This window comes from Ceratotherium simum, chromosome 35 (assembly GCF_057802395.1).
Source record: "Ceratotherium simum simum isolate JZ-2026a chromosome 35, ASM5780239v1, whole genome shotgun sequence".
NCBI classification, from domain to species: Eukaryota; Metazoa; Chordata; class Mammalia; order Perissodactyla; family Rhinocerotidae; genus Ceratotherium; species Ceratotherium simum.
The window spans coordinates 17,912,606-17,939,651 of record NC_141934.1 but is presented as its reverse complement, the minus strand read 5'-3'; the positions used below and the strand labels follow the sequence as shown (position 1 = coordinate 17,939,651).

Genomic DNA, 27,046 nt, shown 5'->3' with positions numbered 1-27,046 from the left:
ATACAGAAGGCCATTATTCATTTATTCTCCTGTGACCTCATATTTAGAATAGTGCTGTTGGAGAGGATATTCTATCACGACGGAAATGCTCTGTGCTGTCTAATTTATAGTAACTACTAGCTACTTGTGGCTACTGAGCATATGAAATGTGGCTAGTACAGACAAGGAATGGAATTTTTCATTCTAGTTAATTTATATATAAAAATTAATAAATAATATATTAAATTAATACATAATATATAAATTAACATATTTATATTACCTTTCTCCCTATATATTGTTTTATATATATTGTCTTATATATATATATATAGAGAGAGAGAGAGAGAGAGAGAATTTATATAACATAAAATACACCATTTAAAAACGTACAATTCAGTGGTTTTTAGTATATTGACAAGGTCGTGCAACCATCACCACTATCCAGTTTCAGAACATTTTCATCGCCCCAAAGAAACTCTGTACCCACTAGCAGTCACTCCCATTTTCCACTCCCCTGAGTCCCTGGCAACCACTAATCTGCTGTCTGTCTCTATGTATTTGCCTATTCTGGACATTTCATATAAATGGAATCATACACTATGCGGTCTTTTGAGTCTGGCTTCTTTCACTTAGCATCATGTCTTCAAGGTTCATCCATGTTGTAGTATGTATTGGTACTTCATTCCTTTTTAACGGCTGAATAATATTCCATTGTATGGACACACTACATTTATTGACCCATTAATGATATTTAATGTTAATTAGTTTAAATTTAAATTTAAATAGCCACATGGGGTTAGTGGCTACTGTATCGGTCAGCGAAGATCTAGCACAAGAGGAATAAGCTTGTTGAAGTAGACAAATTGGTGAGATCTAGGTTCCAGGTTGAGGCATGGCCCCCTGGTTTGGTTAACCAACTCTATGTTTTTTGTCTGCTTGTCTGCCAAATGTGAGTGAAGGATGGGTTCCTTCCAGCCCTGAAATTCCAAGACCTTATAATTCTTTATAGATCAACTCCTTACCCATAATGCAGGAGGTTGGATTCTGGGTGAAAAATGCATGTTTTAAGACCACCTAAACTCATCTGAGTTGTTTAAAGCTGTATCCTGGCTGGATGCATGGGGGAAGTACCAGGAATTCTCTCAAGTTTCTTCTATGTCTGATGGTTTAGGTACTCTGTCTTTGGGGGTCATGGGGGGCATGACTTCTCCTCCTGAGTCTCTGAGATCTGGGCAGACGGTTACCTTGAAGACCTTCTTGGCCCAGGTCCTGAAAGCCTCTTCCTGCCCACAGAGCTCGTCCCCCTCCCTCATCTTCAGGATCCTCTCTCCTCCCAGCTCTTCCAGGAGGGTGTCCACGGCGTGTCCAAAGGCGCAGAAGTGAGGGTATGCCCTCGAGCCAAGGCCAAACACTGAGAACCTGCCAAGGAGACAACAGAAGTTCATGCTAGGGGCCTGTGAGGGTGTGGGGGTGTCTGGTGTTATGCATGGAACTATGTCCCCCCAAAATTCTTATGTTGAAGCCCCAATCCCCAGTGTGGCTGTATTTAGAGATGGAGCCTTTAAGGTGGCAATTGAAGTTGAAGGAGGTCATAAGGGTGGGGCCCTGATACCGTAGGACTGATGTCCTTATAAGAAGAGTGACAGACACCAGGGACTCTCTCTCTTTCCCTCTCTGCAAGCGCACAGAGGAAAGGCCAGGTGAGGACACATGAGAAGGCAGTCGTCTGCAAGCCAGGAAGAGAGGTCTCACCAGAAACCAATCCTTCTGGCACCTTGATCTTGGACTTCCAGCCTCTAGAACTGTGAGAAATAAATTTCTGTTGTTGAAGCCACTCAGTCTGTGGTATTTTGTTATGGCCGCCTGAGCAGACTAATACATCTGGTAGCTCCAGAGGGTCTGAGGTTAGCCCACGATGGTCAGTCAGTCAACTCCAAGCCATCAGGGGAAGCCGTCTTTAAACCTGGGAGCCCCCGAGGCCTCCTCTCCTTTCCTTCTGGTCTCTGCTAGGTTTTACTGTCCTCAGGAGACAACTCCCCATTGGTCCTAAGGAGGACAAGTTAGGGAGGGCGATGACCTAGAACCATTGGCTGTTCCTTGTGTGTCCCTTCCTAAGCTGAACTCATTGGGGAGATTAGTCTACATTATCAAAAGCCTTGTATTCTACAAGTTTTGTAATTCTACAAAACTAGATTAGTTTTAAGTACAAAGATAATGAAAATGGTAACATAGAGGTCCTCAGGGACCTGTATTAATGAGGAGATGGGGAGGACTTGTCATTAACACATCAAATGTTGGTATGTAAACAGGCTCTTCTAAAAGGGAATGCAAGATTTATAAAGACACTGGCTCCACCCCTTACAAAGTCTGTGAAATTAATTTGCTTCACAAACCCTCTTTGCATAGATACCACCAAGAAAATGTTGGCGGGTGGTGGGGGGTCAAGTTTATAAGATTTTTCTCTGTGTTGAGGTGGGGCTGCGTTGACTGAAGTATGGGAAATGGAGGGCTGTGTCCCAGATGGACCTCTTGCTAGTTCACGGTACTACAGATGTTTTATGATGTCACACTTCTAAGGCTTGGTCCCGGCTGTAGGCTTTGACTTCACTGGAACTGGAATGATGGGTTCATAAGGGCGACAAGAACACCCCACCCCACTTCTTTGCCAGGTTGGAATGTTCTTCTGTGGACTGTCATCTCAGACAAGCCAAGGCGTGGAGCTGCTTAATCTGTTCCACACAGGGTCTGGCTCTGCCCCTGAATCTCTTTTTTAGGATGATGGGGCCAAGATGGTGAAAGATTGAGATGGCGGATGAGGGGAGGAGATGGGGGAAGTTGGAAAGGGACTCTCCATCACTGGAGAATGAATTTGAGACGGGTCCAGGTGTCTCACAGATCAAATGAAGGTTAACATGGGTCAATATGCACTCCTTTCAAATCCACATTCATGCTTTCTCAGCTCACTCTCCTCCTTTCCTGCCCTCCTTTCCCTGGGGTTCCAGAGCCTTTCCAAGGAAAGGATGTGGGATTCGGCAGCATTTTCCCATCACTCCTTCACCCATGATCTTCCTGGAGCTGGATACCTCACCTTTCCTTGCAGGTGGTGGCCTGACAGGTAGAGAGAGCTGGTGGTAGGAAGGAGCACTTCTGCCCCAAGCCATCCCCCTCAGCCTTAGCCGAACACCGATTTGGCAGCTCCCAGCACTAGTCAGGCCTTGTGGTTAAGGCCTCGTTCCCCAAACCTCCAATATTTATGTTCACGATGTCCGCCATACTTGAATCCCACCAATACTGTTAGTTACTTATTAGTGCTGTTTAACTTGCTATTAATTTGTACTCACTGGTGCATAGAACCCATTTGTGTTCACTAACAGATGGTTCAGGTGGTTAACTCATTAATATGCTTCCCAATGCACCGGAAGGCCCGCATCACAGTCGCCTCCTAGACGCATGTTTCCATCACAATCTTCACCTCACAATTTCAAAATTCCTAATTTAACCCTCCAAACCAGGAGTTGGCAAACTTATTATTTACGGGGCTTAAATATTTTTTGGCTTGTAGGCCAAGAAGCAAAATCAAAGCTGCTACATAGATATCTACATAACAAGAAAGAAAACATATTTCTGCACTTTATTTATTGACAAAATTAAAATATCATAATTATTGAGTACAATTTTTTAGTAATATATGTCTACTAATGAGAAGAATGGAATTCTTTTTTGGGGAGGATAACATTTTGCTTAATTGGGGTTCAAAGGTTATGTTTTCTATCATCAAATGAATTGCAAATGTTCATCTGTAGAAACCATTCTTAGCTCACGGGTTGTACAAAAGTATACAGTGGTCAGGCTGGATTTGGCCCATGGCTGTGGTTTGCCAGCCCCTGTTCTAAGCCATGATAGATTTAGTAAGGGAAAAATGGGTCTACTGTTGTGGGAGATCAAAATTGGCCACCCTGAAATACGTCTCTTTACCGTGATTATTTCCTCTGAGGACATTTGACCCCTCCCCACTAACTGGCTGAAGGAATTTAACTCTGGGTATGGACAGACTGGCAGGGTCCTCACTAAGCCCATTCTTATCAAAGTTCTGTTTACCAAACATTTACATTTGTAAAGGTATCTCCCTCCACGTACTGGGAAGAGGGGAGGATGACCTTATCTCTGGAAACTCTTATCAGGACGGAAGGAGAGGACTTAAATCTACACACCCTTGATCGCTGTGCTTTCTGGTGATCCCCCATAACTGACTCCCCCCACCCCCAACATCCTCCTTTGTCTTTAGCTGAAGATAGTATTTAAAGTGAAAATCTCTGCCATTTTGTTGAGAAACTCAGTTTCCCTGGTCTCTCCCATGTATACATGTTATTAAACTTGGTATTATTTTCTCCTGCTAACCTGTCTTTTAATTATTTGGCCAGCCATAAGAACCTTAAGGGAAAGGGTGGAGGGGGATTCTCTCTCTTCCCCAACACTGTCAAACCACAGAACTGATGTTTCAATGTTGAGCCAAAAGAACTAATGTTAAAACCCATAGAATGGACCAAGGACATGAAGGATGAATCCTAATGTAAACTATGGACTCTGGGTGACAATGACATGTCAGTGTAGGTTCATCAACTGCACAAATGTACCCCTCTGGTGGGGGATGTTGATAGTGGAGGGGGCTGTTTGTGTGTGTGTGGGGAGGGTGGGGGGTATATGGGAAATCTCTGTACTTTCTCCTCAATTTTGCTGTGAACCTAAAACTGCTTTAAAAAAATGTCTATTAGAAAGTATACTGATGGACATAATACTTCAATATATAGGAACCCCGTGATCTGTATCATCTATTAAGCATTGCCCTGAGCAGGTGTGGAGAAGGTTCAGTTGGTGAAAGTCTGAGAGATTTGTGCCCAGGCCTGGACACTCTGCCTACATCAGATTCGTCTTGACCAATGTCCGTGAAACCAAGCGTTTGACATCTAGTCTTATTTCTCTCCGAATACCCATTAAACTGAACACACAACGGTTGAAATACAAAATATCTGTCCATGTACTACCTAAAATCTCTTGGTATGTGACTACACTTTGGGAAACATGGGGTTAGGCCAGTGTTTCTCAAATTTGACTGCACATTGGAATCAATTGGGGAGAGTAAGAAAAAAACCAATGCTTGGGCAATTGCAGCAGAATCTCTGGAGATGGGGCTTGGTTATTAGTATATTGCAAATATCTCCAGGCGATTTTGATGAGCATCCAGGGTTGAGAACTACTAGGTCATGGCAAGGTGTTTCCAGAAGCTTCTATTAAGTGTAAAACATATCACTTGGGAAGGGAAGCTCATTGAGTAATTTCTAGGGATTAACATTCTTCAGCACAAATGATGTGCCGATGATGGGGTGAAACTTGGGTGCTGGGGGCTCTGAGAAAGTGTGTGTAGGAAGAGGAGCCAGGTACAGCCAGGGTGCAGCTGGTTGTTCGAGGGATGAATGGGAATGGATGGGAGACCCCCAACAAAGAGCCCACTTTGCAGCTACGTCCAGTTCCCCAAGATCCTTCATCTTCCCTGATGCCCTGGGTGCCTTGCTTACCTCACATTTGCCAGGGGCCCCGCACTCTCAAAGTTGTCTCTGAGGTCCGGCCCATCACCCGATGATTTGCGGGAGTCGGAATATGAGGAGACACTATTGAATCGGACCTTGTAGCTCCTGCCAAAATGAAAGAGAGTCTGTGAGCTCTGGCTTGGAGCCCCCTCCTGAGGTCAACACCCCGACAGATCTTCAAATTTCCAGTCTAGCACCTTCTCTTGTGTGTTGAGTGAAATCCTATGGCCTCTTCTAGCATGTATCAACTTACCTTACCCACCACAGTGATAGCTAGCCACCTGCACTTGGCCCTGCCTGTATTTAAAAGGGTTCTGACCACACTCGACTCAGGAAACTTGAGAACCAGTCAAAATGATTTAATCAGCAAGAAGTCAGGAATAGAACAGAGCACCCCTAACTACCAGACCATGCTTCCTTGCTTCTCAAATGTTAATGTGCACAAGAATCAGCCCCTGATCTCATTAAAATGCAGATTCTCGTTTAGCAGGTCCGGGGCAGGGCGTGAGATTCTGCATTTCTAACAAACTCCCAGGAGATGCCAATGTTGCTGGTCCCCAGACCCCACTTTGAGTAGCCAGGAACTAGACTTGTGCTGTCTAGTATGGTAGCCATTGGCTACATGTGGCTATTTAAATTTAAAGCTAAATTAATTCAAATTAAATACAATTAAAAATTCTCTTCCTCACTTGCACTGCCCATATGTCAAGTGCTCAATAGTCATGTGTGGCTAGTGGCTGTCGTATCGGATGGCACAGATACAGAACGTTTACATGACCATAGAAGGTCTTATTGGATGGTGTCAGACAACCCCATTCACCTCTCTCTTTCCATAAAGTTATGGTCCTTAGATGTTTCAAGGGTCTGCGACATTTCACATTTCAAGTAAACATAAAAAACGTTCAGCGCTGACACGTGGCATGAAAAGAGATTGGATTTCTTATTAAGTTGTTTTGAAGGGGAAGGAAGATGTCATTGGGGCTCAGACCTCAGCATCAGAGGCTCAGGAGGCTTGAGATTAAAAAAAAAACCCAGTTTACCAGTTTTCCTCTAAAAGTGGTAAGTTTTGTTCTCAGACAAGGGAAAACAAAACAAAACCAAAATCCACAAGACCAAAAAAACCCCCAAAAACCCCAAACCAAAAAGACACCCACCCCTCACTCCCAAACAAAACACAAAAACTCAACACACAAATCTGAGTGCAAAAGACAAAAAAAGAAATTGCGCATTCTGGCAGCAGGGTTTCTAAGCTGGATGTTCTTCAAAGTTTTCGCTCCAGCATCAGGAAAGTTCTAAATATACGTAAGTGTATTTTCTGCCCTGAAATAGTCTCACATTGAGTCACTTCTCCAAACAAGTCATGCAACATATCAGGGGGTGGCTGTGTTGTTAGTGTGGGGGGGATGGTTGCTGGTTGTGGGATAAAAATACCAGCACATGTATTTGTATGAGGTTTGAGGTTTTCCCAAATGCTTCGTTGTTATCCTTTGATCCTCATAGCAGCTCCCAGAGGTGGTCAGGGTGGAGATAGTTTCTCCCCCTTTGGCAGATGAGAAACACTGAGGCCCAGAGAGGTCAATTGACTTGCTCAAGGTTGCTTTGTGAGTTAGCAGCACGCCTGGATTAGAACTCAGGTCTCTTTGAGACCCAGATGTGGCTTTGGATGCTTGGGCATTGGGCATGCATGCACACATATGCACACACACGCAAACACAGCGAATACACACGCATGCACACACACGCTCTACCTGTGCTGGCTGTCACGGGCTGCAGCCAGACCACGGAGTTCTGTGTCACCTCGGGGGAGGGGAAGCCCTTTACGGGGAAAGAAACGCAAGGGTCCTGGGTACCTAGAGGGGAGAATGGATGGTGCCCTATCTCTCCCTGAAGGAGGGGTGAGGGGAACCAGCTGGAGGCCACCAGGACGAGGTGGGAAGGAGAGGGGCAGGGAGAGTGAGGTCTAAGATGCTGGCGCTGGCCACAGAACGAGGGCTGCCCACAAGGGACTCGGCTATGGCCCATCCCCTGGATATGGAATGCAAGTGAGTTTGGCAACATGTGCTTGGCTAAAAGAAAACCAAGAGAGACTGTCTGCACAACACAGCTCTAAACACCAGCCAGCTCTGGCACTGGATGCTCAACTTACAACACGGGGATCTGCTCCATGCTGGAGGAGACGCTGCGCTGGCCTCCGTGAAAGGCAGCTCAGTGTGCACACGCCATATGTTCCCTCCTTTACGGGAGATTTAAGGGCTTTTCAAGGGTAATTTTGATTACAGGTGTTTGTCATCTTGCAAAATATCTTTAGAACCCAACCCCATGTTAGATGTAATTTCACCTCGACCATCTTTGGACTACAGGCGTTTTTGGCCTTATGAGGTCTTTTGGACTCAACTCCACATTAGCTGCAACTCCACTGTAAGCATCAGATGGAAAAGTTCTAGGCAAAGAAGCTCATTTCACTGATTTTGAATGTAGGTTTCCAAAGGTGGGAAGATAATATGAACTGATATGACACAGCGCTCTTCGCTTTTCACAGGACGCTTACATCTATTTTCTAATTTGATTCTTAGAAACTAGAAAGTTCAGGCAGGTCGAATAAGCCCTATTTGATGGAAAAAGAAACTGAGGCACATGGCTGTGAGGTGACCAAACCAAGACCTCCTAGTCATCAAATATCAGCTCCAGTGGGCCACAGACACCCACCAGCTAAAATCAGTCACAGATGGACCTTAGATCACAACCACCACCCAGACCTCAAATGTGAACACCAGGTGCTAAGAGACAATTTTCAGTTACCCCTCTGGGATGCCCTGTGACACTGGAGGGTCATTCACTTACTTCCTTTCCTCATGCACCGAGTTGGGGTGCCTCATTTCCATCAAAGCACAGCCGAATTTCTGGAGGCAAAAGAGATGAGTGGAATGTGAAGCAAGTATTATTAAATCTGGATTAGGGTCGGGCACTGAGGACCTGGGGTCCTAGCCGGTAAAAGAGGAGCCTGATGCCTGTGGGCCAGGATGCCAGAGATGGCCAGGGGCTCGGCTGGGCAGCAATGCTTGAGTTGCAGACACATGTGGAAGGGCCAGCTGTTTAAAGGACTACAGGTGTGGACTCCCCCACCCTCAGCACACAAATCCCCTGTGGCTTTCTCTCTGTAAAAATATCGTCCCCACTTCTCTCATCTGGAGCAAGGGACATCAAGCTCTTGATTGGAGCATCCATTCCAAAGAAGTAGCTCACGTGGGTGACAATATTTTCACTAGGGACTGGCTAGTTGGTGGACACCAAAGGACTGAGGACTTGGAATTATCCAGTCTTTGTAGAACCTGGATCCAAATTGAAGTCACTGGCTTTGAGGCTCTGGGAGGATTTGCTACTGAATTGCAGGTATAACTGCTGCCCCTCCTCCCCGCTGATGGAAACACACGCCAGAACAGGTGAAGCTCATCTCACCTCTCCGTTCTCAGGGGGGTCTCCATTGCCAAAGGTGCTGGTAACCACCAGGACCAGAGCTTCGTGTTCCAGGTGCACAATGTCATATTCTTCCATGGACATCACCTAGGTGGGAGAGGGCGAAGGAATGGTGGAGGGAGAGGAAGGAGGGAGGTGAGGAGAAAGAACAAAAAGGGATGGGGGAAGGAGAAGGAGAGAGAGAAGAAAAAGATGAGTCATCTTGAGCCATGCCCTTCAGAAGGCGAACCAAAGTTCTGGGCGTCACTACTTCAGTGGGTTCAACTGGGTAGAACTAAAAGCTTTTTGTTAGTGTGGGACCTTTCTAGGGTCACTGTGGCTTGAAGGACCATAGAGAATCCGGGGCAATGGTGCAAGGGGTCGGCTGCCAGTAGAGACAGATCTTGATGGAGACCCTTGAGCTTCTTATAATCAACTGATCCTGGAATCTTCTTGACCACATTTAGGCTGGGAATGACCTATCTGCTCAGCCTCCTTTCTAATCCTCCCTCCAGCAGTGTGGAGGACCTGGGCCAAACAAGTCTGAGACACCTGCTTTAGGGAAGAATTGTTGGCCTATACCTTAGCATCATTTGAGCAACATTTCTCAAAGTAGATTCTTAGGAAGCCCAGTCTCCTGAGATGCTCCTTGAAAATAAGTGAGCCGTGAAACATGTTTGAGAAACATTTACATTCTCTCCCCTCATCTTTTGGAGATTATAACACATACTTGCAGATGAAAGGCTCTGAGAAGACCTGCAGCAAAAAAACCCATTAAATTGTATTTAATGTAGAGCTTCCCAAACTGACTCCAGAATTGTTTTTCATAAACTTTCTAACATTTTGCTCTAGAGATGGGGGTTTCATTTTGTGACTCCTGGACTCCTGGAAGGCTCATAGGGAGAGGGGCAACACAGTCCCCTCAAATTTATGCAAATGTGTGGGTGCATGCTGACCGGCATCTCTGAATGTGCTTTCATCCATTTTCAAAGGGTTCCTCTCTGTTGACTTCCCTCTCTCCCCTTCCTGACTTTATTTACCAGGAGGGGCCAGAGAGCTGGCGCTGTCCCCACCCACCTTGGCATCAAAGGCGTGTTTGAAGATCTCACACAAGGTTTTGGCGTAGGCTTGTGATTTGCCCGTCTCTGTGGCATAAAGGATGGTCGCCTTGACCCTCTTGGCCATTGCCTGCCCCATCAGCTTGGCCGAGAACTTGACGGCTCTGGGGGGAGAGGATGGAGAGGAAAGTGGGAAATGCCAGGCTGGGACTTTGGGGAAGAGCCACGATCCATGGCATATAATAGGAGAGAACTTACCCTCCGGATCTTTGACAGCTGCAGAGACACTCGAAGCCTGAGTTTAGGCACCATGTTGACCCCATTATTAAATCCCTCCGGAGCAATTAGTCATGAGCTAAAATGGCTGCTTAGTTTTGTTAGTTTGTTACTTGATTGATTGAGTCCAGTGTTGAGACCTTGGTTTGCCAAGCATTGCCCCCAAGATGATCATTCATTCATTCACTCATTCACTCATTCATCAAATGTTTGTTGAGTGTTTAACTCTGTGCCAGGCATTGTTATAGGAGCTGAAGAACATAGATAACATAGCTATGGATAAGCAGCTGCCATGGGGCTTACATTCATGTGTGTGTGTGTGTGTGAGACAGAGACAGAGAGAGAGAGAGAGAGAGAGGGAGAGAGAGCGAACCACTAATAAATCACCAGGCATTGAGTTAAAAGGAATTTTAGAGGTTTACGGATCCACAAAGGAAGGACCAGGGCTGGTTTAGGCAGCCACACATATCCAGGATCTTGCACAGAACTTGACACCCAATAGGCCCTAAATACTTATCTATCAAAGGAAAGAATGAATTTTAAAGATGTTGCTGCACCGAAGCCTTGGGGAGTTTAAATGTCAAGTCTAGGCTCTTTCTAGTTGACTGGAGAATTCAGAACCAGTGTTCTGTCCTCCCCGTCTATAAGGGCGTGGGGGCGGCAGACAGGCCAGAGGCTCAGGAATGCCCGGGCTCACCTTCCGTGCAAGCATGCCTGTTCTAACCAGGAACCTCGGTGTAGAAGAATTGCTAATTACCTCCACCTGGGGATTATTGGTGGTAAATTCATCATTTTTTAGAATTAGGGAAACCACCCACGCTGCAGGAGCACTCTAGCTAAGAGGAGAAACATAAAAGAATAAAAGGTGCCTGGAGGGTTCCCTTTGAATGATCAGAGCAGAAAAAGGCATCTATAATTAACTCCCATTGTTTCTACCCCAAACTTAATAGTGCAATTAACGTTTTAGATTTCTCCCTCCCTTCTTCCCCCGGAGACAGTTGAACTGAACTGAAGCCAAAGGCTGCCCTCCCTGAGAATATTTGTGATTCTCTCGTTAGGGAAAGAATGGCTGCTGATGTGTTCTTACTTGGCTGGAAGATGAGGTTAGGTGGCAGGAGAGAGAGGATGGGGAGAGAGGGAGAGAGGTGCATGGGCCATATTAACGGAGCCAGGACCTAGGTTTGAGTCCCTGCAAGACCCACCAGTGTCTTGTTTCAGGGATCCATGGCATGGAGGGCACCTTTTGCACAACTAGGTACCACACGTAGAGAGTTCTGGATGCAAGAGGGCTGAGGAAAGAGAATAAGGAGTTTGGTGCATACCTAGCTCCTCTGCCAGAAAGCCCCAACCAGGGGGTCTGTGCTGAATGGATCAGCGGAGTTCTCTTTCTTTAGGAGAAGGCTGGCATCCCCATTGGATCATCTCAGTTGGTCTCATCCCACTTGTCAGCTGGTCCCTTGGCTGCCCATGTGTTCTTCAGGTCAGTTACTCTTCAGTGGCCTTGGTCCATGACCCCCTTCCCTCCTTTCTTTGCTCAGTTAAGCCTTATTCATCTCATTCTTCAGCTCAGTTGTCATCTCCCGAAGGAAGCCCTCTCTGCCCTCTCAAACTTGGTTAAGCCTATTTTATGGCACCAGGAATCATTCCCCAATGGCACTCGCAACATTTACTGCATTTGTGTGATTCTTCGACAAATGAATGGCTGTCAGCTTCATGAGGGCAGGGACCACATTTATCTGGCTCATCGTGGCATCCCTGGAGCCTAGCACAGTGCCTGGCACAGAGTACGCACTCAGTATTCATTTGTTGGCTGAATGAATCAATGAATGAGTGAGTGAGTGAAATCAGAGGTCAGCCCTGGACGGGAGCCCTCTCTAGGCAGTGGTGTGCGGGAGCCGGCTCATCCCAGCTCCTCCCTACTCTGGGTTCAGTGACTTCTTGTTGGTATCTTGAAATTGGCCAGAGTGGGAGTATCTACACCACGGAAATTGGCAAACATTACAAATCTATTATTATTATTATTATTATTACTATGACCATTATTATTACCAGGAGAGCTGGTTTACTAACACACCACTGCCTCCAGGACAAGAATTTAGGAAAATGGGGCAAGGAAAGTGAGGTTGGGAAGGAGAAGAGTTGTGGCAACATTCACATCCCAGACTCTGAGGCAAAGAAGGCACAAGGGGGTCGGAGAAAATGCAGAAATCATATCACACAAGAGGTCAGAGGCACAAGCATGTGCGCAGCCTCCTTTCTGGGGGCTCTCGGAGTTTTGGGGCACGTCCATTCCCCTCCCCTGACCTATTCCAGGAGACTTACTCTGCTAGCTTCTTGAAGCCGATGGCCCGCCGCTTTGTGGGGGTCCCATTGGTGCCTTTCCAGACGTGGGTGTTCCAAGGGTCAGGCTGGGAAGAGAGGACTACAGTCAGCAGTGGGCGAATGTGGCTCCTCTTGGGAGAGGCTCAGGACTTCCTGGGGGCTTGTGGCTGCCCAGCCATGCCCAGTCCTCAGCCCCTGAAGGGAGTGATTCTGCTGGTGGTGACCACAAGGGTCCTTGCACAGAGTGGCTGGTCCAGCCTCCCTGCATTGTCCTGTTAGACCTTCCCACTCACCCTCAGTCCCTCTCAAACACTCTCCTGTGACCCCAGACTACTCATTTCATCTCCACTAGTCTTTCAGCTAGAGCTGTGCTGTCCAATATGGCAGCCACTAGCCACGTTGGCTTTTGAGCACTTGGTCCAAAGCACGGGTCTGAACTGAGACGTGCTCTAAGCATGACACACACATGGGATCTTGAAGAGTTAGCCCAAAAGGGAGCAGGGAGGGGGCAGGACCTGGTATTCGAAGGAGGGGGTGAGCCGGTAGTTGAGCATCTCCTGGTGGAAGACGGGGGTGATGCTGCCAGACATGGGGGGCACAATCCACACCCAGTCGGCGGGGCAGCCCCCCCGGCAGCGGTACTCATTCTCCATGTGCTTAATGAAGGACTCGGTGGCAGAGTGGTGGTCAACGATGGTCACTTTGTCACTCTGTAGGAGGAGAGGGGACAAGGAGTGAGGAGGTAAGAGAAGCTGGGGTATTTCGGGAATCCCTCCCCCATAGAGCAGCATTTCCCACAGGGTGGTCCTGGCGCTGATTTCAGGCAGTACAGAGTGATCCTCCACATTGCTTTTTCAATCCTGATTATACCCAGGAGAAAGTCTCTGTTTGGTGCTAACGCATCTTTAACGCCTCTTTTGCCAATCTTCCTCTTTCCTCCTCCTTACCTCCTTTTTTTTTAGTAAGAGAGAGGAACCTCTCTTATCTAGCTTGAATTTAACAACCTTGTTTTGTTTTTCTTGTGTTATATATTTATTTACATTTACAATTCTCTTCCTATTGTGGCAACTGGTATTGGCTCTCCACTTATGGTGGTGATACAACATCCTCTTAAAATAGAAATTTTTAAGTCATAAGGATGAGTTTATTAAAATGAAAACGAGTAAAACCCAGCAGAGACGGGTGGACTGAATGTCTGCATACCCGACGTTGGGGCCCCCTGTGATTGGCTGGTTTGGATTCATACCTTATTCAAGCAGTGCTGTCCCTCTCTGCCCACAAAACCTTGCTTCCTTCCTGCCCTTTTCTTCTTCAGTCACTCATCTCCCTCTCATCTCTGCTGTCCCTGGCTCGCCGGTCTTCATACCAGTCTACCAGTCCACCAAACCACGCTCCAACATTTCAACAACTCCTGAAACCTCGCTCCTTCGTGGTTGAGAGAGAAGGGAGGGCACTTCCTTCCCCCTCGCCCCATCTCAACTTGTCTCTTCTCTGGGATATTCCTCAGTGTACCTGTTCTCCCTACTCCTGACGTGGGAACTATAGTCTATATTCACTTCTACCCATGACTTGCTATGGTCACTCTACTGTCTGTATGTGCCTTCCATGTATGTCTAAGAGGGTCTAGCTCCCCAGACTGTCAGCCCCCAGAGCACAGAGCTGGACTTATGGACCTCTATTCCATAAGTCACCTGGTTTGCCCAGAAGAATCCCAGCTTATGACCGTTGTCCTGGCACAATTAGTGGTGTCCCTTTTTTGCTCTCAAAGGTGTCATGGTTTAGATGATACATTTTCCAGTCATCCTACTATAATACCATTTACCACGGAGCCACATGCACTGAGGAGCCTATGTGCTTCTGAGAACAATGATGAGTATTTGTCTCTGTTATGCGATTGTCTGAATCCCCAAGAGGTGGCAAGACACAGAGGATGCCCGCCATCTCAATTCTAAAAAATCATAAGCAGCAAGTCACCAACTCCCCTATCTATTCATCTCTTCCTCAAATGGTCCCCACCCAAGATCCACAGTGGAGAGGAAGGCACGCATGATGGGAAGGAGACCTCGCAGGGCGACAGATCCCTCCTGGTAGCTAGGTCTCCTGACCTTCTGCTCCAAGGCTCTGAAAGGTTTTCGTTCCCCTTTGAGGGCTGACAGCCGGGATGCATGGCCTGGCGCTACCTGGAAGCTGTAGAGAACAGCGATGTTGATCTCCACCAGCGCCTGGTCCTTCCACAGGGAGGACGTCTTCCTCAGGTCCAAGTTCATCTTCTTGGCCACTTCCTGAAAGGGGAAGGACACACAGACTCACAGGCTGGGGCGCCTCTGGATTTCAGACTAAAGAGGGATGGCGCCAGCTCGTGTCACTAATGAATTTCTTAAGCAATTAATCAACCCATTGGCAGACTGATTCACTCACTCACTCAAAAGATTTTTTATTGAGATTCTACTGGTAGCAGGAAACTAGAGAGACGTGGTTGGCCCTTTTATTATTGAGTTTAACCTTCTAGTGGGGGAGAGAGATGGTTAATATTGTTTTTTTTTTTTTTTTAATAATTTTATTTATTTATTTTTACCCCAAAGCCCCAGCAGATAGTTGTATGTCATAGTTGCACATCCTTCTAGTTGCTGTATGTGGGACGCGGCCTCAGCACGGCCGGAGAAGCGGTGCGTCAGTGCGCGCCCGGGATGTGAACCCAGGCCGCCAGCAGCGGAGGGCGCGCACTTAACCGCTAAGCCATGGGGCCGGCCCTGGTTAATATTGTGATGAGTGTAATTCCTAGGAAGAAAATAAGTCAAGGAAATGGGATGAAGAGGGATATGGGGGCAGGATTAATTGGGCCAGGATAGTCAAAGAAGGCCCCTTGCGGAGGTAGATACCAGGTGAGGCCAAAATGATGAGAAGTAAGACACCTGCAGATCATGGGAGGGAAGGTTCTAGGCAGAAAGAACAGCACGTGCAAAGACCCTGAGGTGGGATCAGGCTTGCGCCATCTGAGATACAGAAGGAAGGCCAGTGTATCTGGAGGATAGCGAGCCAGGGGGAAGAGACAGGAGAGAGAGGGGCAGGACTGGATCATGCAGGATCTTGAAGGATGTGCCAGGAGTCAGGATTTTATTCCATATGTGATGGGGTGTCTTTGGAGGGTTTTAAGCAGAGGTGTGGGTCTGGGAGTGACATCATCTGCTTTCTAGCAGGAAAAGCTCCCCACCCATCCTGCTCCACCTGGAGTGGCCACTCTTTGGAATCTAGATCCTGGGTGGTTTGAGCTCATGGGGACACCTGCTTGACTCCATCTGGCGGAGAGGAAACTGAGGCTCAGAGAGGTGCAGGGACTTGCTCAGTGTCCGCAGAGCCAGCTGCCCTTGGAGCTGGAGCCCAGGCAGAGGCATAATGTCCAAGACCCAGGAGCGGCTCCCCAGCCAGCCGACTCCTTTCGCAAAACTGCCTGGAAAAAACAACCCCTGACGTTTATCTTACAGCTCGAGTGGAAGCAGGAGCTGCTGTCAGGAGTGGGGAAGACCCAGTAGAAAATTCATTAATTAGAGCCTCGCTTTTCCCTTCCTCTGTCAATTCTAGTCACTGTGGAAACCCAGGTCTCATTACGGGGCGAGAATGCGACAATGTCTCAGGTTTGGGGAGATCGCTTCCCAGCCCCAACTGTCAACATTTGCACATGATGGCAGCTGGCATTGGAGGGCTGCGGTGGGAGGGAGGCTCATTTAAGTTACCCAGTGACTAGTCTTTGCAATCGAAATGTAAGCAGAGATCATGAAAGCAGACCTATTAATTCACTCTTTGAGCCTGAAGCATTAGGTTCTGCTTGGGGGTCTGTTAGCAGTGACACATAATGCAGAAAATAAGAAATTTGCTGTTTTACATAAATATATATAAAACCTGAGTTTTACTTTATGAGAGAGAAAAGTGTGTATAGTCAGACATGCTGCTATTGTTACTTCTACAGCATTATTTTGGTTAAAAGAATAGAAACTAGTTGCAGGAGAAAAAAGACTACATGACTTAAAAATATCCCCAAATGTGACTTGAGCCAGATCGATGGAAATTGCCTGAAATGTCTTTTCCTTTCCTGCCAGAAGTTTGTACAGATCAGTGGCTGCCCTGTAGAATCTTCTGGGGAGCTTTGAAAAATGCTGATGCCCAGGCCCTGCCCTAGACCAAGTATATCTGAATCCTGGGGAGTGGAATCCAGGCATAATAAAGCACCCTAGATAATTCCATCTAACGTGTGGCAAGGCTGAGGACCCCTGGCTTCTGTTTTCCAGGCTAACACCCATGGAAGTTTTTTTAATTGAGATGTAACTGACATATAACATTGTGTAAATTTAAGGCATACAAGTTTAAGGGGTTTGTTTGATACGTTTATGTATTGCAATACGATTACCACCATAATATTAGTTAACGTCTCTATCATGTCGCATACTTATCATTTCTTTTTTGTGGTGAGAACAATTAAGATCCAGTCTCTTAGCAACTTGGAAGTTTATAACACAGTATTGTTGATTATAATCTTTACGCCGTGCATTACATCTCCAGAACTTATTTATCTTTTGGTTGCAAGTTTGTACCCTTAAACATCTCCTCCCTAATTCCTCCACTCCTGCCACTGGTAGCCAGCATTCCACTCTCTGTTTTTATGAGATTGGCTTTTTTTAGATTACACATATGAGTGAGATCATACAGTATTTGTCTTTCTCTGTCTGACTTATCTCATTTAGCATAATGCCCTCAAGGTCCATCCATGTGAACATCCATGGATTTTAACAACTGAAACCTAATGCTGGGTTCTCGTTCTAATTTTGGCTCTGTGCCTTATTACTGGGTGACAGCACTTAACTTCTCTGTTCCTCGGTACCCTCTTTGAAATAAGGCGAATCACAGCCTACTGTTGTAGGAACAACATTTGCTGACAAAACCACAGCAATCCTGATGCTTTCACCAAAGCTGAGCTCCAGGGAGCACTCTGCCCCAGCACTCTTCAGGACATGAGGATGACTCAGCCAGGGAGGGAATCAGATCCTCCACCAAGAAATGTATATGGTGGGGAACCACTGGCAACCCTCCTCCCTTCTTTTCCAGAAAAGAGACAAAAATGTCCCAAGTTCATGGGTCATTCTCAAACTCCTCTAACAAGGTTTGATGCTGAGAGGCAGTGTAGCAGAGTGGTTATGAACTTGGACCATAAAGCCAGACTGGGTTCGCATCCCAGCTCTGCCACTGGCTAGCTGTGTGACCCTGGACTCATCACTTTATCCTTCCAAGAGGCCTGTTTCCTCATCTGTGAAGGGGGGTTATCACACCCGAAGGTTGTGGTGAGGATGAACGAGCACATAACACATGCAAAGTACTTTGCACAGTGCCTAGCACAGCACATGCGCTATTAACACCACAGATGCCTCTGGAACTGCCAGGGGCTTCGCCAGGATGGCAGGTTCCGTTTTAACCCCTTCCAGTTTCCAAGCTCCAGAGCTCGGCTGTGGGGAAGGACCGCTGAGCCCACCCCCTCTGCCTGTGCTTTCCCATCATGTGACCAGGGAGGGACCTCACCTCTAGAATGTTGTATCTCGAGTTGTCACAGTAGTCACGGACGCCAATCTCCGTGCCCATGTACCAGCCACTGAAGGGACAGGCAGTGAACTCCAGGCCGCCAATCTCCAGGAGCATGTTGGACACAGCGGGTAGGCCGTACCACTTCAGTCCCAGGTCCTTGAACCACTCAAACCTGTGGAGAGCAACACAGCCCAGCTCGCCAGGGGGCAGGAGCCTCCTAGGCAGGCCCGTGGGCGGGATCTCCTTAATCCGGGGACGCTGTAACGCCAGCGACTGACTGTGACTTATCATGTCAGAACCTGATTCCTGGGCTCCGCTTATAACCTGTGGAATGGCAGGTTCCACAGCTGGGGCCTGAGAATATGCATTTTTAACACATTTCCCAGGTGATCTGGATGGACACCCAGGCCCGGGAATCACTGCCTTGGCTGCTGTTTATCTCCCAAATCCAGTCTGAAAGGTAGTCCAGGAGAAAGTGAGTTTCACTGAGTTCCTTCCTGCCTCAGGGCCTTTGCACGGCAGTTCCTTCCTTTTGGGATCTTTTCCCTTCCTTCTGTGCCTGTCCAGCTCTTAGCCACACTTTAGTTCTCAGCTAAAATGCTGCTTACTCTGGGAAGCCTTCCCTGATGCCCAGTCTGGGTGGGGTCAGGTGACCTCATGCCTGCAGCACGATAACATTTCTTTTGCAGGACTTCACTGGAATTAAGTGGTTATTTGGGTAATTGTATGTGTAAGATCTTCTCCTCTGTGAGATGGAAAGCACCATAGAGGCAGGGACCAAATCAGCCCCTAAAGCTAGCACAATGCCCGGTCCAGAGTGGGAATAATCAACTGTGTTGAATGAGCAAATGAATGAATGAATGAATGTAGGCCAAGTGTCATCACGGAGACTGGGTGAGTTCCCAGATATCAGGCAGAAGGAGCCTCGGGACACTGGCTCCGTGTCCAGGACTAGGACTAAGGCACTCACTAGCCTTGGATGCAAAATTTAAGGGGGCACCAATGAACCCAGTCATCAAGATCAATACTATTATTTATTTACTTACCAATATTCTAAATTAATTCAACGTTTAAAAAACATCAAAATTGGGGCGGCCCCATGGCTTAGCGGTTAAGTGCGTGCGCTCTGCTGCTGGCGGCCCGGGTTCGGATCCCGGGTGCGCACCAACGCACCGCTTCTCTGGCCGTGCTGGGGCTGCGTCCCACGTGCAGCGGCTGGAAGGATGTGCAACTATGACATATGACTATCTACTGGGGCTTTGGGGAAATAAATAAATAAATAAAATTATAAAAAAAAAAAAAAACAAAAAACATCAAAATTGATGCAAAAAAAAATCCATGCTGAACAAATTATCAAAACTGTAAATAAAGACAGGATCCCACCTTGGGCTTGCATGATTCACCTTCATCTCAACCCTGAGCTGGATCCTGTCTTTATTTTAAATTTTGAAATACCGTGCATCATGAATTAAAAAAAATAATAATTTTGGTTTAAAAAAATTGCATTAAAATATTATTTATTTTGATTATTGAGTTTTCTGGTGCCCCGTCAATTTTGCCCCCAGGGCCAGTGTCTCTCTGTGGATTTCCTTCACTCTCAAAGTGCAAATTCTGCTGTGCTGCTGGCCATCCTGGCTCCAAATTCCTCTTGGACTCGGCCCACGCCAGGTCACGCAGAGTTTTAAAGGGCTCCCCCCCTTTAAAATTTGTGCACACAACAGGACAGTGGGTGCTTCTGCTCTCCCAGCCCAGGCTGGAAAAAGGGCAGGTCCGCGTTGATTGCTTAGGAGTGGGGTGAGGAGGGAGATTACGATTCAGAGAACATGGCGGGCCCCGGGCTGGTCAAGGAGGAATTACTGATTCTCGAGGGAGCCCAGTCTGCCCAGGCCCCCGGTGAGGGTAGGAATCAAGACCCCCTTTCAGCCTCTGTCTGGGCTGGAGAGAGAGCCAGGGGATACAGGAACGGGCAGAGGGGCACTGGGCAGTCCACCCACCTTCCCCCACCCCACGCCAGTCCCTCTTACTTGGGGTGCCTGATGGGCACTTCCAGCACCAGCTCTGGAGGGATCTGGAAGAGCTCAGGGTCATTGCCATTGGCCTGGAGCAGGAGTGGCAGGACATCGAAGCGGCCTCTCGGGGGTTTCCAGCCCTGTTGTGTGCAGATCTGCAACCAGACCCACCAAGTCATGCCAAGGTGCCCTAGACCCTCCAGATACGACCACAGTAGGGGGCAGGGCAGGGATCCCAGCATGAGCTGCCAGCAGCCCTTCCTCTGGAGGCTCTGGGCCAGGCCACCTCCTCCAGGAAGTCCTCCCTGCCATCACACGTGTCTGGTATAACTTCTCATGGTCCCACAGACAGAGGGCAGACCTGTCCTCCTGCACCACACTCTGTTATGTTTACCAGGTCTTCCCTGCCCACTGGGGACTCCGGGGGGCTAGGGCTGAAACTGGTTGTTGCACCTACAGCACCCTCGAGCACAGGGCCTGGAGCATCACAGGCGCTCGCTCCAGAAGTGTTTGCACTGGGTGCCCTGAGATACGAAGAAAATCTACCAAATTTGATGAGGGCAGATCTATTAGAACCAGTGCATACAATGCATCCATTAGCGCAGCTGTCCAATCGACATATAAAGCAAGCCACAGAAGTAATTTAAAATTTTCTAGTAGCCACATTTAAAAAAGCAAAAGCAACAAAGTAAATCCAAACAAAACTAGGCAAAAGATATTCAGATTAATTAATTATATTAGTTAATATAACAAAATAATATATTAATTTTAAATAATATATTTTAATTTCAATACTTTTTAATTATTAATTACTCACTATAATACATCAATTATATTTATATTAAGTTATTAATACTACATTACAGTATTAATATCAATATATTTTAATAATATAATTGACATTAACATTAAATATGTAATATATTTATTAATCCAATAAATATATCAAATACTATATAACATAATTAAATGTATTAAATATCATCATTTAAGTTACTAATGATAAATTATTAAATAAATTATTAATATTAATACACTTAAAGATATTTAACATAATTAAATATGTTTATTAACCCAATAAATGTATTAATTTATTAATAAATATAATGAATAGATTAGCCCAATATTATTCACAATATTATTAGTTCAATATGTAATCAAGATGAAAATTCTTAATGAGATATTTTCCAATCTCTTTTGTTCTCTGTCTTCAAGATCTGGTGTGTACTTTACGTTTATGGCACATTTCAGTGTGGACCCACCACATGTCAAGTGCTCAGTAGCCACAGTGGCCAATGGCTGGCATACGGGACAGTGCAGGGACAGAGGGTTTCAGGAGATACAATTACGCGGTCACGTTTGGGGTGACCCTTTCTGCTGTGTTGGTAGAAAGAGGAGGCACGAGATCACGGGCGTAGGAGAACGCGCCCTGTCTGCGAGGTTTCGGGAGACAGAGGGATAGGAAGAGGCCGTGGCGCTTATGTCCTGATGGCCACGAGGACAAGGTCAGCCAAGTATACAGTTAGCGCTCAGCCAAGTGCAGCGGAGAGTCTGGCTGAGCCTAAACCGGCACAGGTGCGGCTCCTGGTCGCCCTGGTTACGGCCCCCTCCTCACAGCAATAACATTTTAACAAGAAAAGCCACATGCAAATGGAGTGGCAGCAATGAGGAGTAGGGGGCCGTGCCGGCTCCATCTGGGGGAGGTGCTGGGGTGGCGTGTGGGGGGCCGTCTGAGGAAAGAACAAAGATGAAGTTCAGCTAGGGATGAGAGGGTCATCAATCAAAGGGGCGCCAGGCCTGTGTGCCCCAGACCATTCCAGGCTCTGTCTGCCTGTGGCGCTCCTGTGAGCCACTGTGCCCTACCTGTGCTACCTGTCTGCGTGACCACCTGAACCACCCCTGGATGGGGGGACAGTGGTGTTCGTCTTCCTGGCGGCTCTTATGGATTGACTTGGGCTGCCAGCAATTGTGGCAGCACTGGTAACACGGAGAGTCAAGCCCACCCAAAGAGGGGTTGGGTAGATAGAACTGTCGCATAAACAAATGAGATGAATGAATGATATGAGTCTGGCATATTACCCAACTTGGAAAAGCTGGATGCTAGACACAGCTGCCATATGTCAGCTCCTCTCCTCTCCTCTCAGTGGGAGGCAGGAGATTTGGACTATAGTTCCAGCTTTCCCTCTGCTCATTCAGTAGCCTTGGATAACTCATTTGGCCATGGTGAGACTCAGTCTACTCATCTGTGAAATGGGACAATAGTTCCCACCAAGAGGGTCGGGCGAGATAAGTGCATGAAAATGACCCAATGACCAGCTGTAAAAGAACCAAATGGAGCAGGAGGTCTGGAGTAGAGTACACTGTACCCCACTGGCTGCTCTCCCTGCGGTGTTAACACGAAACTAAGAAGTGTCTGTGGATAAAGACAGTTTGGGGGGATGAGAGCTCGGGTGGGGGCCACGCACCTCTGTGAACTCCACATTGGCTGGATCCCCCAGGATGGAGCCGTCGGGCTGCTTGTAGCCGGCGTAGCGGATGAGCTGGGAGTTCCAGACTCGGAAGTCATGCTTGCCATCGGTCCTCTGGGGAAATATGGTGATGGCAGACCTGTCAGGGAGAGAGGGGGACATCTGGTGTCAGGGCGGGGCTTGCGTTTTGGGGACATATTGGAAAAGAGGTCGCCCAGGTCAACAACTGCCTGAGGCTCATTATAGATTACGTTTATGCCAAGGTCCCCAGGGCCCATGGAGCAGCTGTTGGAAGGGAGGGAGCTTGCTCTGTCCCTCCACTGGACCCCTGGTCTGAGGAAGGGTGGAGGATGGGAGGCCCCACGCCAGCTCACTCAAGGAGGGAGAATGCTTCTCTAACTGGAGACTTGCACACAATCTTGACTGGGGCCAGTTTTCCAGAGAGTTCATCTCTAGGGAAAGATATTGGACCCTCTTTCCCTTTAGGAACGCACCATCAATTCCCAGTTCCAATCTTTCTCCTACCACCATCATTAATTCTCACCCAATTTGCCCACCCCCCATGCCATACCAAAGTCTATAGACTTACCACCAAAGAGAAATCAACTTCCATTTGTTTTCACATTTATTTACTTTAAAAGAAAACTATAGATCACCAGTGGCCTCGCCTACTAACCAGGCAACTATGAGACCGTGTACTGTTTTATTAAATTGTGGAAAGACGTTGTTGCCTGCTGAAGGTGCCTAGCTGGAGCCCTGCTCCTTTCTTGTTAAGAGGGAGATCAGCAGTGTTAGAGAGGTGTTAATGACGTCTTAGCACCAAATGGAGACTCTCCTTGGCGTCATCAGAAGAATTCAAAAAAACTGAAAGGAGAATAACTTTTCAGGATGTGGTTCACTGTCACCTCATGCCAGGAGCTCCTGTCACTTGGACTTATCAGTCCCATTAGTGACCAAATCCCAGGCTATGGAAACACCATCCTGGCTTGTGTCAACATGGAGATGACACTGTAGGTCCAACCCGTTGCTCCCAGATCTTCCCCCAAACACATCCTGCCCCTGGAACTTTGCCCTGGTGCCCGCCTTGGTTGGAATCCCTCTCTGCTGTCATGCATCCAAATTCAAGGCCCAACTCAAAGTCGCTTTCTCCACATAGCATCCCTTGTCTTGTCTAGTCCCCAAGGCCTTCTTTCGGAGCACATTTAGGTCTTACTGTCTGCACAAGACAACATCACATTTAATACTGCAGAGTGGTATGTCACACTGGGAGGTGAGTCTGGAATGGGGGCTGAAGGTGAAAGTCACAGAGAACAGAGGTGCTCTCAAAAATCTCTTAGCAAAGGCGCCATCTTGGAGATGACCACAGAATAAGTCAAACCATCAGTTTCCCCTCCAGCAGTAAAACACACGGCTGTTCCTTTGGTTGAGCACCAGATAAGGGGTGTCTGTGTAGTATATATATTTAAAAAGCACGTGCAGTAACACCAGAATGGCACACAGCAGCGTGGAATGCTTATTCTATGTGCAGGAACCAAGACCAACAGAAGAAACATAACACACGCCTCCCATCTCCCATGTCTCCTAAGCATCATCTCACCGAATGGCAGGTTGAATGCTCCGCACTGTTTAAATTACACCTCTCTCCACCCCTTCTTCTCTCTTGCCTGCCTTCCTCTCTTATGTTTAGATTATTTCTAAACATGGTATACATTCTCTTATGGCCTTCTCATCGTGTCCACAAGTGAGGTTTAAAACTTGTGAAGAAAGAATCAGCTGAATATTTTCTTCAACGGAAGATCTCATGAAGACCTCCAATAGATAACTGAAAAAAATGGAGGTGCAGTGCCTGGCCTGTGGCGACTCCCCCAAATTGCCTTGTCACAGCACCGTTTGGAAGCTACCAGAATGGCCCATAAACTCCTTGAGGGCTAAGGCCTTGACTGGGCCCTCCTTTAATGCTCAGGATCTGCAGGAGGGTTCTTGGATGTTCTCAGAGGGGTGAGGTCTTTGGGAAAAAGATCTAGATACCAATGCCCCAAGCAGGCCCTGGGCTTACAATACAGGCCCTTTTCCTAGTGGTGGGCTCAGCTGGCAAACACTGTTTCCTTCTCAAGGAAGAGACACATCCAAGAAAACCCATGCTTAATTCCAACAAGCCACTTTGGGGATGAGCTCAGTGTAGCCCAGGGCCTTGTGGGAATAGCCCCACATGGCCCCAAGATGGGGCTGGTCCTCGGCAGCTGGGAACAGATGCTGGGGCAGGACTGAGTCAGCAGGATTAACAAGTGTAAACGCGTGTCTTCGGGGCCCAGCTGTTCTCTTCCAGCTGCTCCTCTCCCCCGCTTGTGGACTCCACCAGCCCACACCGGCGCCTTCCTGCCTTGGCCTGCTCCCTGGGGCTTTGTTCTTTGTATGGGGCAAGAGGAGTCCAAGGCGTGCCTTGGCTTGGTGGGAATCGGAAAGGAGTGGTCCCCACGGCAGCGGGAAGAGGAGCTGCCTTTGAAACCGAGGGAGCTCCAGGCAACAGCGCAGGAGCCGGTTAGAGCAGGTCACCCCTGGCAACGCGATTTTCTGATTCCCGGGCATGGGAAACGTTCCTTCCTGCCCCCTCCATGGGTGATAGTGAACTGGGGGTCGAAGGTGATTTTGGTTGCTGCAGCTTTGCAAGCCACATGGGTGTTTGTTTCGCCCAGAAGAGAAGGGGCATGGCGGGTGGAACAAGGACGCCAGGCCCCCTCTCCCAGCTTGGCCCCTCTCCCCGAGAAGAGAGGGGGAGCATTTTCCCGGCTGGAGAGCCAACTTCGGACCCAAGGGTCGGCACTGTGGGGACATTGGCCTTCCCGCCCCTAAGCTGGTCAGCTCACCTGAGGTTCCCTTTGTTGGTGGCATACTTGATATGGTTACAGATGTAGTTGAACATTCCATGAGCCGTGGTGCAGTCGCGGGCATCGAACACCTGGAAGGGGTGCATTCTGGGACTGAGTGCCTCGTCCTTTCCTCCCCAGTTCCCCCAGGCCGCCTTCCCTTTGGAGGAGAGCCCAGAGCCCCCCCCAGCTGCTGCCGCATTGGCACAGTGAGTGTCTCGCTAGCGAGTCCCGGGCTGCGTTTTGTATTTTCCTTTTTCTATCCTAATAACCATGGTCAATCAAACCAAGAAAAATCCCCTAAAAGTAGGCATGGAGTGTAAGTGAGTGTGGGAAAGGAATGGTGAGTAAAGGAGAGACTTTTAATGGGCTGGTTATATTTCCTATTAGATTCCTAGGGATTATAGATTTAAAAACAAAACAAAAATCAAACAAAAAACCCCTGGACTCAATAACCTAATTCCCACTCCAAACTATTCCCCAGAAAAAAAAATCATATCAGGGGATGCAGAATCTAATGCTTTCAGGGAGTAGGCAGATAATATAAATAAGCAAAGAGAGTAGGTGGAAGACAAAAGGTGGGGTCTGCAGTAAACTGGAGAGTACAAGCCCTACCAAGAGACATGCAAAATCATTTTAAAAAAAACACAGTGTTGGCTAAATAAGACATAACCATAAGCCAGATTTGATCGTAATCTGAGAACCTGGGACCCCATGACCGTCATCTGATAGTTCACCATGGCCTCCAGGGGCCCTCGGTAGGAGCCGACCCTTTTTAGGCTCATCCCTCCCCATCCACCAAAGGCATCTTCAAGGAATCGGAGCCTCGCCGCCTACCTGCAGCTTGGACCACTGGATCCTGCCGACACAGCGGGAGGCGTTCCTCCAGGCGTGCTTTGCCCCGTAGATGAGCTCTGTGTCTTTGAGCTGGTAGGTGCTGCTGGTTTCAATCTCTTTGTTCACCTCTTCCAGCCGCTCCATGTGGGCTTTCGAGCCAGATCTGAGTGAGGAGGGAAGGGACACAGGAGCATCACCTTCTCTCCTGAACTAGAGGTTAGTGGAAAGAGTGAGCTATTACACGAGCCAGAAGCCACAGCAAGTCTGAGTTGACATCTGGACACGATAGTTTAAGCATAAAGCAGAGACTGCAAACTCAAATGGCCACAAAGGCCCGGTAGTGACCAAACTGGCTGGGTGGGGACTGAGGCAAACAGGCCAGCCCGTGCCTGGTCCAAAGGAGGGAGCCACAACTCTGCTCAGGCCAGTTGTTGCCTGATAGGAATGGGGGCCCAGGCCTGCCAGATTTTTCAAGAGAAACTAGAAATCTTATTTTTAAAGAGAACTCTTCTAATTTTTAAATGCTGGCAATGAATTCAATTTTAGAAAGTTACAAAAATTCTTATGAAAAATTTCAGGCGTACAAAAAGGTATAGAGAATAATATTATGAACATCTGAGCCTA

At 47.6% G+C, this 27,046-nt stretch overlaps 1 protein-coding gene across 1 annotated transcript in view; it reads right to left on the bottom strand.

Moving 5' to 3' along the window:
• Positions 1 to 27,046, bottom strand: part of NOS1 (nitric oxide synthase 1) — a 111,934-nt gene that overhangs the window by 30,051 nt on the left and 54,837 nt on the right. Inside the window, exons 6-18 of the mRNA XM_014787077.2 lie at positions 26,423 to 26,585; positions 25,586 to 25,677; positions 22,719 to 22,860; positions 20,269 to 20,408; positions 18,242 to 18,416; positions 14,857 to 14,958; positions 13,192 to 13,386; positions 12,677 to 12,762; positions 10,098 to 10,242; positions 9,024 to 9,128; positions 8,409 to 8,467; positions 5,556 to 5,672; positions 1,227 to 1,401 (exon numbers count right to left, since the gene is read on the bottom strand). Coding sequence (XP_014642563.1) covers positions 1,227 to 1,401; positions 5,556 to 5,672; positions 8,409 to 8,467; positions 9,024 to 9,128; positions 10,098 to 10,242; positions 12,677 to 12,762; positions 13,192 to 13,386; positions 14,857 to 14,958; positions 18,242 to 18,416; positions 20,269 to 20,408; positions 22,719 to 22,860; positions 25,586 to 25,677; positions 26,423 to 26,585 — 1,696 coding nt within the window. The remainder of the gene's footprint in view (positions 1 to 1,226; positions 1,402 to 5,555; positions 5,673 to 8,408; positions 8,468 to 9,023; positions 9,129 to 10,097; positions 10,243 to 12,676; positions 12,763 to 13,191; positions 13,387 to 14,856; positions 14,959 to 18,241; positions 18,417 to 20,268; positions 20,409 to 22,718; positions 22,861 to 25,585; positions 25,678 to 26,422; positions 26,586 to 27,046) is intronic.